At 35.6% G+C, this 12,944-nt stretch overlaps 1 protein-coding gene across 1 annotated transcript; it reads right to left on the reverse strand.

Annotated features, from left to right (window-relative positions):
• Positions 1–5,538: 5,538 nt before the first annotated feature.
• Positions 5,539–12,587, reverse strand: ndufa4l2a (NDUFA4 mitochondrial complex associated like 2a). The gene is made up of 4 exons (XM_077240206.1): positions 12,454–12,587; positions 11,874–11,959; positions 11,379–11,439; positions 5,539–7,157 (listed from the first exon to the last, which is right to left on the reverse strand). The coding sequence occupies exons 1-4, from the start codon at positions 12,493–12,495 to the stop codon at positions 7,101–7,103; spliced, it is 246 nt and encodes an 81-aa protein (XP_077096321.1). The 5' UTR covers positions 12,496–12,587; the 3' UTR covers positions 5,539–7,100.
• Between the last annotated feature and the right edge of the window lie 357 nt (positions 12,588–12,944).

The raw sequence follows: 12,944 nt of genomic DNA on the forward strand, positions 1-12,944 counted from the left end.
CACATCTAGTCAGTAAACACCTCGAGGACCCCAAGGCCTATGCACGTATTTTGTTAGTTAATTTTAGTTCGGCTATTAATACTTTGCAGCCTCACATGCTCATCTAGAAACTGAAACATTTGAATGTATTCTCAACTGGTATTTTTCTTTTTTAACAAACCGTACTCAACAGTTTACAAGAGTTAATGCTCTTATGGAGCCTAGGCCAATCAGCACTGGTGTCCCTCAGGGCTGTGTCAGCTCTCCAGCCCTTTTTACATTGTACTGTATACTAACGACTGCACTAGACTCCATACTGACAATAAGTAGGAAATTGGGGTAATGTAATATGTTAGGGGTGAAATGTATGGGTTGTTGGATTGTACATTATGTTATCATGTACTGCTTAGGTTATGTGGAATGTGTCAACTGTGCAATTTTTAGGCTATTGGGGTGTGCAATATGTCATTTGTGCAATTTGTAGGCCATATGGGGGGCTTTGCATTATGCAATTTGTGCAATATGTATCTTTTCGGGGTTGTGCAATATATCAGTTGTGCATTTTGTAGAGTAGGGGGGCGTGCATAATCTAATTTCTGCAATATGTACATTATTAAGGATTTGCAATATGGGAGCTGTATAACAGTTGTAAATTATTATTTTTTTAAACTGCCAATGAAAGGCGTTTATGTGCCGACTATATACGTATATGTTTTGTGAGAGGATGTGTTGAGAGACATTTATTCTTTGTATTTAGTATTTTGTGTTGTCTCTATAAAGCTGCGGGACGGACAGAGTCCAAAACAAATTTCCCTTCGGGGCAAATAAAGTATATCTTATCTTATTTTCACCATTTACTTGCTATTATTAGTAGCAGTATTGTTATAATTGTTGTTGTTGTTACATTTAATTTATTGCCACACTTTAATATGTGAATAATATTATCAGAAAACTAAACACATTAAATATTGTCAGGCTTTTATTTTTTGCTTAATGGATAAAACATCAGAGCTGGGTTTGTGGCTGCAATAAATTTGACCTGCCACAAGATGGCCCTTTTTTAGGCACTCCTGATGCTTTGAATCTTCCCTCCATACTATCAGAGAAAAGCTTCAAAGATTTAAGAGACATTTCTCCATCTCTAAAAGCTACAACAAAGCACATTTTTGGCAGAAACAGTCCAATAATTTCAGTTTAACAAACACTTTATATCAATTGATTAACAAACAGTCACAACTTACCTGGATTGTGGAGTTTACAACCTGTGGACTTACCTTTTCAGAAACAACTTAAAACTTTTGGATTACACTATTCTTGGATTTTTGTATACACTGGTGGACACTCAAATTGGGACTTATCAACACACTAGGATTCTTGGACTGTTTTGGGGTATGGTGATTTGGACTGTATGCTTTTAAAAGACTGAATTTTTCTGGTTTAATTGTGTTGTTTTAAAGTCTCATGTGAACATTGTAAATACACCATTCTTATATAGGAACTAAAAAGTGTATCAGGTGATCAAGGTTTACCCTGGTAAATAGTTTGCCATTGTCATCCACAAGGTCTATGCTTTTCCTACAACTAGTGACGGTGAAAGGGCCCAAATAACTAGGGTCTAGTTTTCCTTCATTTCCTCTGCTGACTTCTTTTGGTTTGCCTCAGTACTCTGTCCCCAACCTGCATGACAACGGTCTTTCCTTTTTCGGAAAGGACTCCTCTGCAACCATTTCCTGCATATTTTTATTGATCTAGAGTAAAGAGGCAAATTGTGCATACATGTTGAAGAAGTAGTAACAAAAAGATGATGACATTTCCAAATGTTAACTGTGAAAACACAATTGTGCTAACCTCATTGGTGTCTGGTACCTCACATGGGTACCTAGCCTCACAACCAAACAGCAGATAAGAGGAAATTTTTGTTGTTATCTGCTTTTTGGTATGCAGACCAAACATTATGGCCTCCACATAATCAGCCCAGGAGCTTCTGTTCTCCATTAACTTGCTCAAAGATCTGTAAAACAAGGAGACTAAATAAATAAGGTTCTATTGCAATATATACAAATGGTTTCATTGTTTAAAGATATGGACTGTTTATTACCTCTGAATTGAGCCATTGAGTCTCTCCACCAGTCCATTTGTTTGTGGATGGTATGGGGCACTTAGACTCCTCTTAATGCCAAGTGTTTGGCACACACCCAGTCTGTTCTGTGTGTACAGATCAACACAAATCAAATTTTCAATTGAGCCTTTAGAAACCATTTCTACTATTTTCTTATTTGTAAGAACAATATTAGCATAACATAATATTACAGGAAAATGGGGTGAGTTGTGCCAGTTTTTACTCAAAGTGACTTTAAAGTGAGGCCATGACTTAAGGATGTACATATATTCCAGGATGTGGTGCATCCCTGAGAACAATAACTTTGGATCTGAAATAAATTGTTTCAGAAATATATATTTTGGGAAAAAAGTGGTCTTGTGGCACAACTTGCCCCTGTGCTAGTGATTTCTGAAGTAAAACAGAACATTTTAATGTTATGAACTGTAATGCTATATGAAAGCAAGACAAATTCAATACAAAATTACTCATTTAAGGTTTATTTAGATATTGCCACCCTATTAAACTGTTGGAATAAGTCATATTTTGTAGTTTTTGGGAAAACACAAAAAACTTAAATACCCAATATACGATATTTGTGAATCATTTCAGGCAAAAGGGTTTTTGCAATAGATGCCTGTTGACATACATAGTAACGATGTCTGTCAATTATGTAACACATAAGAATAAAGTGACTAGGCTAATTTCTAAACATCCTATTGTGACTTAGGCCACTTAAAAACTTTATAAAAACTGCTCATAGTGCAAACTCAAAACTGAAATCAGTGTTAGCTAAATTAAACAGACGGCAGGTAGGCCTCAGTCAAACACTGATGAGGCATGCCCATCTCCTCACTTCTCCAGATTATCCCCTGTGAGTATGTAGGTATTTCCCTGTTGCATCTGTTTCACTGCTCTGTCCAACTCCACAAGAGGAGTTGAAGGCTGTCTGTCTTCCGTTTATAAGTGCGTGGCATGATGGGTTTTGGTCTAAAATTAAGAATGTCACATAGTTTAAGTGCTAAAATGTAAGAGTGTAATGTACAATTACAAATTAATAATATATTGAAAATAATCATAAGTGGTGTTGAGTTGTGCCACTGGCACAACTTAACCCAGGCCCTTTGGCACCAATCACCCCAGACCCACAAGTTTGAAAAACTAGCATGATCCAGCAGTTAAGAGCTAACATTATGCTAACTCTATAGACTCATTGTGTAGCCTGCTAAAGCACTAAACCATGTGTGAAATGTTTTCAAACGTGTCTATAATTGTTCAGACACTACAATCAAAAAACCTTAATCATAGAAATTTTACTTTTTTTTTAGCTAAAATGTGCTTAACTCTCATGCCATGTGTCTCTCTTCTTTTGAGGATGAGTAAAATGGATGGCTTTTCAATATTATGTGGTCACATGACCAATTTCTTCTATGGTTTTCCAGAAACAAGGGGTGGATCTACTTCCCCCCTGGCACAAATTACCCCACTCTCCCCTATATAATATTATATGTATATAATAAAGGTATAACAATAACTGTAACCTTATTTAAAAATGCAGTGCCTAGATCTGTTAAGAGGTTTTTAGGGGCACCAATTTTGTAGAAGATGTTTATTATGCAAGTTGTTACCTCCTCCTTTTTATTTTCAATGGGAAAGCCTCACAGCACTTTGTAAAGTACTCACATCCTTCTGAGCTTTCCATACTAAATTCATCTCCACAATATCCCATAGCTGTGCCACCTGATAAAGCAACTAAATTACTAAAAATGTATTCTGCTCCCAGGCCAGTAGTTGATGATGTCAATTTGTAAAGAAAAACTAGGCGCCTATAGACTGAACACATAATGTGCATGATCTCACCCTTTTCACAAATTCACATTTTTGTAGTTTACACAGACAATAATGGTATCGTTTTCAATAATGGCATTTACATTATGATCACAAAAAAGATCCTTGTTCAATTTTTTGACTTTAAGTCTGCTATCTATATAATGTACAAATTACTGTGGTTGATTATTTTAGTCACTTTAATTAAAATGTTAACGTTTTTATAATGGTAAGCTTGTAGGTCATGACTAAAACGTAAAAGTACTGCATGGTTGCTAATTGCAGCCAGGCTCAGGCGTATAGGCCATCTTGACTGGAGAATCAGGCGTTTTACCTTCGGGAGCGGACTCTAGGCCTTCAAACTCAGGAACAGATTCAGGATAGATCACTCACTGGATGTTTTGTGACCACCGTAATTGCGCTGGAATGGACTAGGGAACAGTAATCATTGTAAGAAATTTTGGAGCCAAATCAGGAGCGTTGAGAGTGGGGCTGGAATCCTCTGCTGGGCAGCTGGTGTTGATAGCTTTGATGACAAACTCAAAAAACTCCCCCTAGAACCCACACCTGATAGGCGTACCTTCATTTCCGCATTCAAGCTGGACAGGTAGAATATACGCAGCGAATGGTCTGGAAATAAGAGTCGATAAAACCTCGGTATGGGCCTCAAGGGACTGCTGTTCGTGGTCCAAACACAGCAATTGGACTGCTGGAAGATCCATTTCATAAGGTCTGTCGATTTGCCGTGGGAGAACGGCCCGAGGCTGGTGGCGTGATTGCTGATGAGCGACGCATCGGTCTCGTATCTCTCACGGAGGAGCGGAAGCATAAAAGGAGGAGCGACGACAGTGAAGGATGAGAGAGGAACAGGCCTGGATTTTATGTTGTGTTTTGTTATATGTGACAGCAGTTGTCCGTGAGGGCCTGCTGTCTTTACTTTCATTTTGTATTGGATTATTTTATTATTAAAGTTGTTGAATGTTCGCCGGTTCCCGCCTCCTTCTTCCCACAACATCTAGCCTCTTTACAGTAACTATGGAGACAAACAGGTGGGAAACGAGGATAACTGAACTAATACAATAAACGGAGAGGTCAACTAGAAACACAACACAATGAAAACCACATGAAAACAGAGCATACATGTGACAGTAGTGAACGCAATAAGGCATTCAGTTTTTTTTAAGGAAATGCAGAAATGTAAGGGTCTATTTACACGACATCGTTTTCAACTAAAAACATAAAACTTTTTATGTGGTTTGGCCGTTCGTTTACACGACAACAGCGTTTTGGGTGCCTGAAAATGCAAACTCTTGAAAATGGTTTTCAAAGTGCAAAATTTAAAAAAACAGTCTCTGTGTAAAAAATAAAAACACAAATCTCTGAAGATGATGACGTCATGGACATGTGTATTCAGTCTATAGTGTTTCACTGTATTTCACTGTATTCTGCCTGGCAGCAGAATACAGCGGTTTTAGTCGTTGACAATGGTGTTGTCTGTATGCGGAAAACTCAAAGGAAAAACTTCTCAGTTTTGGGCATATCGTACCCTAATTCGAATTTGGTTTTGCAATCTGATGAAAATAAATTAAAAATACAGTTTCTGAATTTATAGAAATTCATTGGACAGAGGTAGATTTGTTGCAGCAGTGCTCTTTATTCATTTTCCAAAAAACACGGAATATATATTTCTCAAACTGCATCAAAATGTACAGGGAATACAAACACTAAACTTTATGCAAACCAGCAATGTGTAACTGAATACATTTCCTTCTCACAGTGTGTGAACCAGGCCATCACCCATTATAGCGCCACTTTAGATTAGACACAGTAGATTAGAGCAGTAAATGCATATTTACTGTAACAAACACCATGGTAAAAAGGCCATTGTGAACTGGCAACATCTGTAGGTAAACAAATGTCACTAAAACTTTTAATTTAAACCCACATTGTCTTATGTTTTTACGATTATCCTAACTAAATGTTTTCTAATTGTTCATAATTTTAAACATTTAAAATTACATTATTTGTGGTAGTTAAAAAAAAATTAAACAAAATACATGGATGAACAAATGAACATAATTCTAATTCAAATCAATATTTCTCATGAACTTGTGAACTGAAAAGGGACCAAATAGTGGCACGTTTTGCTCAAACTTTCTATTAATGTAAAATGTTAAAATCTTGAATATCATACAGAGTAAAGTTAAGTCATTAGACCCCACAAAAACTGTTGCTCAATTCATCACAGTAACTGAATTCAGCTGTATAAATAAAGCTCTGTGTCCATTCTCAGTTTTTGAAATGCATTTTATCTTCACGGTACTGCGATCTAAAATCTTTTTACGCCTTAGTTTGATTAGACTACCCTAAATCCGTTTAGAGAAAGAGAATCTGTCTGTCGAGTCAGTCTATGACACTGGATATCAAACCAACAAAACAAGCCTCCTTAGTTCATCCCCAGTTTATAGGATTTTTGTTAGTAGGATATGCTTAAAATATTTGCATAAAAAGACATGCATCTTTATATGTGTTCTTTTAACATCTCTGGGGTCTAGAGAATAAACACTGTAAGTCTAATGGCTGCCTATTTCCTGTGTTTGTTTGTACGGTTTGCCAACTCAGCGAGGAGAACGTGTGTTGTATGATGGTTGGATGGTGGTGACGATAAAAATGAAGACAGTAATACGTGCAGATAGAAAGATAGTGAGAGAGACAGAGATAAACCAGTTTGTCACTCTGAACAGATGCTGCTTTTACAAATAATCCCAGACTTCAAGGGCAGGCCTGAGGGAGCTCATCCTCCTTCCCATGAGTCTCTGCTGTTCAGGCTCTGTTTACTGAAAGACAAACATCTGCTCGTCTTCCTTTCGCCCTTTCTCATGCTCGCTAGGGGGAGGTCATGTTATCTCTGCAATTTTAGGGATTTCTGTCAAGCTTAATGTCTAATGCACATAAACAAAAGTAACACTCCTCAGCTCTTCATTTCATGCTAATAAGTACTTCTCCCAGTGCGTTTTGTGAAGATATAAAAGAGTAATTTCTCTTAAACTAGTTTGAAAACAAGTCTTCTTTAGAAATATTGTACCACACTACATTTGTTTTATTTTAGTCATTATTTATTTTTAATTGTTGTTTGTATTTGTACTAGTGAGGTAAAGGGCTTCTCGTGATGAAAGAGCCAACAACCGTGACGCTTTCAGAAGTCTGGTCCTTCCTTCTTCAGGTTTTTGTAGTCTGTGTTAATGGCCACAAACTAAAGATGGGAGAAAGAAAACATGTGTTGATTGTATTCAGGTCGAGACAGACAGTGATGTTATATAGAGCAGTTTAACTTTCTTCTGTATTACTATGCCTATTTTCTGTAGGCTTCATTTAGGAAGTGTAAACCAGGTGTGCTGCCTCAGATCTAGAGCACATCATACATCTGACAGCAACAATGACAGCTTGTCAACCAGTGAACATCTCGCAAGCACTCATCAACATTTGAGTTTTCTGTGGTTTTGATTTGGCATTATTCCGATCTTTGTGCAAATTTTAGCTGCTGAATTGTCTGAAATAACTGCACATTCCCTTGATCATGTATTGCACAGAATGGTTGGCAAAGAGAAAGTGCTATATGATCATATACTGTCGTAGAAATAATTATTTTATTAATAAATAATTAAATAAATCTGCTTAAAATATTAAATCCAACTAACCCAGTAACCTATATATGAAAAACATGCTGATGGCATTTTGTATTTTCTGTACTGTACGTTTCAATAATAAGATGCCTATTTAGGACTGTAAAATGTAAAATGTTGACTGAAGGTTGTAAGAAAATTAGTTTTGCAAGGAAACAAGCAACCTGTCCACAACACTCAGTAAAGAGCCCAATAGAAACACGTCAATTTCACAAAAACTCATATATCACAAAAAAAGTTTGATGGAGGAGTTTTTAAGCAATTCGAAAAAAGAATATTTTGCAAAATCGCATTTACTGGCGTACGTAAAAGTCACATGATCATTCTTTAAAGATGGCGCGGTATGTTTGGACAGAAGACGAGACAGAGTTCTTTATTAAACTCATAAAAGTCAAAAGTATCACAGGAATACTGGATTATAAACCTCTAAGAAATGCCACAATATATCAAGATGCAGATAGGTGGGAGAAACACCTCATATGAGCCGCTCACAATATAAGAGTCTTTCCTTGCCATTACAGCTGGGATACACACATACGGCTCCTTCCATTCAAAATAATGGCTAGTGTGGTGGCTGAGATATATATAAACCTAACAACATCCATTACCATGATGTTTGGAATGACTTATCGCGAGAGGAAAAAAATTAACTTTTAGTCGAATAACATCGGTTAATGGAAACATCGTCATTTCGCAATAGTTTTTTATCGACATTTAGAAAATATCGCAAGTTTTGGGCAAATCCATGATGGAAACCAGGCTTCTGAGACATTGGCGTGTTAAATCATGTCTCAGCTGGACAGAGAGGAGTTTATTACTCACACAGACATGTCAGTGTAGCCCTATTGACCAGCGTTTAGCTTTGATTTGAGCTCGCGACTCGTGCAGCACATCAGTCTGATGACATGTCTGAACTTTCTCTACAGCTCTCTGTTGGCTAATACTGGAGTCCTTGTTTGGCCGCGAATTAAACCATCAGGGAAATGAGATCCACAGGAAATACCAAAACATACTGTTCTACACTGATGAAGCCACTTAGTTGAGTGATGAATCATTCTCAAAATACACATCCGGATAAACCACAATAAAAAAGTCTCTTTCTTTTCTGCGAGGACAGCTATTTCGGATTCTATATTTAATAACTTGCACATCTATCAGCTCCACAATAACTTACAATGCAACTGTGACTGTGAAATGTTTGCAAATAAGCAATTAGAAGTTATAAAATAACTAAACTTAAAACAAAACTCAAACCAACTCCACTTAAATGGATATTTCATCACATTGAAAACTAAAACCCACACTATGGTAACACTGTAGTCTACTTTTCCTTCATTTGGGAATAACTACACAAGAACAAATGAGTAACACACTATTAACATTCTAGTAACTATTATTAGCTAATAAGCAACTCTGATTAATGAATTAGTAAGTAATAGCACTCAATCGAATGTGGTAGTTCACTTTTAGCAAATCAATAACTACTATTGTTCATTCCTCTCTGAAGAATGTAAGAGCTGCTGGATACAGGTTCATAATTAATATTAATAATGCGTATTGTATAATATGAGATAATGGTAACCCACTAGTAATGACTCAAGTGTTGCTACATCTTTCTAAAGGAACTAATAATTTAGATCAGTTTTCTAAAATGAAGATCATGGGAACACACTAGTAATGACTAAAGTGTTGCCAAATCCATCGGAAGGAATTACTATCCAAAACCTTATAAAAATCTCAAAAGCTTACAATGACTTCAGTCAATATTAGGTAGTTATCATGTTTTTCACTTTAGATACTGATCCAAATAATATAGTTCCTTTACCATGTGAAACTAACAGTAGTTACTGATTAGCTAATAGTGGTAAACATTTAACTGTGCGCTATTACTTACTAATCTGTTAATTAGAGTTTCTTGTTAACAGTAGTTACAAGAATATTAATAGTGCGTTACTTGTTTATTCCTGTGTAGTTATTCATTAATGAAGGAACAGTATTCTAAAGAGTTACCACTTTGACTTGCATATCAGTACGACATATAATAACAGAGAACAAGAAACCCTTTTCACAGACCCTGATGATGCATTTCTGCAATAATTAAATGTAATGCAAATGTGTAACATTATGATTTGTGCTATATTACCCTAGAATTAAATTATATAAAAAAGTGAGTGTTTCTCATACATATGCTGAGGGAGTTACAGTTTTTTACAATTGCTATGACAGATTTTTCAATACTTTTAACAAATATCCTAAACTCTTCACACAGTTAGCACTACACCCGTCTGTGTAAGCTATACTATTAACACATTTCTTGTTGCTTTAACACAAAATGCATACAATTAACACAAATTTTAAATGCTTGAACTTCTTTTACACACAAACTCAAACAAGACCAAAACAATGGATTTTTACTGGCAAATTCACCAATGCTTTAACGCTGTATGTCAGAACAGATAACACCATGTTCTAAACCTAACCCAGGCTAAAGTCAAGTAAACAGCTGTTTATATTGTGAAGTGAAACACAAATATATCCCCTGTATTTTATTCTATTGTTACTGAGAAACAGCGGATTGAATTATGCAAATATGGGACAATGTGGCATTTCACAATTCCAGTACAGTCACAGCCTGGTTTGATCCCATCAGAGGATGATATCCCTTTTCCTGGCCCATCACTCCCCTTTCCCTTTCTTAGCCTGGAAGTTTTTTTTTTACAATTGTCCACAGGACCAAATGTCCCTCCTGGATGCAATGGATGCTGCATGCCAAGACATCCCAGCTGAACACTGCCAGGGAAATTTGATAAGGAATGCCAAATGATTCTTCCCAAGAAGCCTTGCCAGAGAAGTGAGTGATGTGGATGAGAACATGTGACCAAATGGAGAAGACCGGGATGATTAGAAGATGGCTTTCTCTGTTTGTATATTTTGTATTTTCACATACAGTAATACTGTAAATGGCAGTTATTGCATATTTTTGTTATCTTGCAGAAATGTCCTGTTGCAAATAAAGCCTTTACTGCACCAATTCTGTCTCTGTCTTCTTTTTTCATAAACCATACATTCTATACTGCTACTCTGAGAAGGGTCATTCATTTTTTTGTATTTGATTTCTACAGCAAAGGAAACAAAATGCACACATTTGCTAAACCCAAACAAAACAAAACTTTAGAGAGGCTTCAAAAGAAACTGCAGTGCAAAACAATTTATAAACAATACAAATTCTGTACAGTCTATTGTATAAGGGCAGACCTGACATACTGTATATAAAATAATGCTAATGTTTTTATGACGTTGTGCTTTGATTGACTAAATGCCCCTGTTGGAAGAGATCATGTGTTAGTGTTTTGATAGACATAGTGTATTGTGTTAGTGTATTATTGTTTTTTGAAAATTAGTGTTGGAGTTTAGTTTACAATGTGTGATTTTGAGCATGAAACCGTTTTGTGTTGTAGGTGTGTTGGTGCGTTAAGAGTTTAGGAAATGTGTTAAAAGTATTGAAAAATTGTCATAGCGATTGTAAAAAAACTGTAATGTGATTTTGACATCCTTCTCTCTTTTGACTGCTGCTTTCTTCTGCTATAATCAAACATTATATTGTTTAACTCATGGAAGTGCAAATTTCTTTTGCTGTTGAAACAAATGAGAATGGCAAAAATAAAATGATATTTGATATCTTATAGTCTCCCATGTACCTCTATAGGTTTACCCTGCAATATCAAATCAAATTTGGAATCGAAATAATCTGAACACAACTGATATGAAATGTCCTCAGTGGTCACATGTACCTTGTACTGGTATCCTGGACTGAGCTGATTCCAGGGTTCAGGGTTACTGCTTTTGTTCCAGCTGTCGAGAGCAAAACATAAAGAAATATATCAAATAAACCACACTTTCTTAAATACTTGCCGTCACATTTTGTATCTGACAGGGATGTCAGTCAGTCAACACTGTCAGATGTACAATTATAATTCCTAAATTGTTTATTTTAAATTAAAATTTAATAAATGTAATAATTAAAATTAAATCTAGCATTTTCAGCTTCACGTATTGAATTTTGACACATGTAGACAAATTATGCTTACACTGGTGATAAAATATCTTATTTTGCATACATGCATTAAATGCCATAGCCATTTTATGGTGTTTAATGGTAATAGGATCAAATGAAATATCTAAAATTTTATAACCAATTGTCCCATATCTGAAGAATCAGTTTAACGTGTATTTAAATGGCAGTACTCATATGCTTTACCCATTAATGTATTTAATAATTTCCTTACGTGACATGAGGTCCTCTGGCCAGACGAAACAAATAAAGGAACGCTCCACCCATTCCCAGACAGATGAAGAAAAACTGTGGGATGAGCTGTGAAAGATGATACGATTAATGGTTTGCTCTCTTGGAAAGTGTTATAAAATAAAAGGTCCGGTGTTCCTTCAGATTACCTTTATTATCATATTTTGAATCGAAATATCGTTTTCCTTTTTTTTTTAACAGAGTAAGATTTGTTTTTCAGTTCCAATGATCTTAATTCAAAGTTATTTTTATTTTAAGTTTAACATTTTGCTTGAAGAGCATTCACAGTAGATCAGTGTACTAATTCCACATTGTTAGCAGTTTTTTTTTTATTGCCCAGAAGTTATTAATGCCAAAAAATTGTTTAGTCCTAAAGTGCATGCAACACTTTATTTATATATTTCAGATTATTTTTGACACTTCAGGGTGTATTTTAGCTTTAATTTAGCAACCTAATCAAATGAGCTGATTATTTTTTATTTCCTTAATTATGCTTGTTATAAGATAAAAAAACATCTTATTTGAAAACAGGTAGAAAGGGAAGTATAATAAAAAATACTCACTCCAGGATGTTTCTTGACCTGATCTCTGAGTTTCTGCAGCATCTTTACTGGAGAATAAGAGCAGAAGTGTGTGTGTCTCTGTGTGTGTGTCTTTGTTACAGCTGGAAGGAAGGGAGGGAGGAATGGGAGTTTGTTTGAAGAGGGAGAGCGATTGAGTGAGAGATATGAATTTTTTTTTTACAAAAGAAACTAATAGATTTACACTTAATGAGTCATGGGCAAGTACAATAAACATTTTTTTTACAACCTCAGAAGTAAGAATGGTTACAACCCCTCACAAATAGATGTAAAGTTCTTATACTGAATGTGCAAAAATATTAGTCCCCCTCAAAAAAAACCCCCACAAAGCTGCCATACAACACCCAATCATCTCAAAAGTTACAAGATCTTGCATATACTACAAACACAAATCAATTAGGATTCTTGATTTTACCACATCAGTAAAAACAAGAGTGAGATTCTCATCAAAAAATCTCCATGCAAAACCTTTT

The sequence above is a fragment of the Siphateles boraxobius genome, unplaced genomic scaffold (genome assembly GCF_051911475.1).
Source record: "Siphateles boraxobius isolate OS27281-9 unplaced genomic scaffold, OSU_SipBor_1 100, whole genome shotgun sequence".
NCBI lineage: Eukaryota > Metazoa > Chordata > Actinopteri > Cypriniformes > Leuciscidae > Siphateles > Siphateles boraxobius.

What these genes read in the sequence shown, in the direction of transcription:
- ndufa4l2a (XM_077240206.1), bottom strand. Translation starts at nt 12,495, where the DNA reads ATGCTGCAGAAACTCAGAGATCAGGTCAAGAAACATCCTGGA. An exon ending in GCCAGAGGACCTCATGTCAC is followed by an intron (nt 11,440 to 11,873) that starts GTAAGGAAATTA and finishes TGCTCTCGACAG; the next exon opens with CTGGAACAAAAGCAGTAACC. An exon ending in GTCCAGGATACCAGTACAAG is followed by an intron (nt 7,158 to 11,378) that starts GTACATGTGACC and finishes TCCCATCTTTAG; the next exon opens with TTTGTGGCCATTAACACAGA.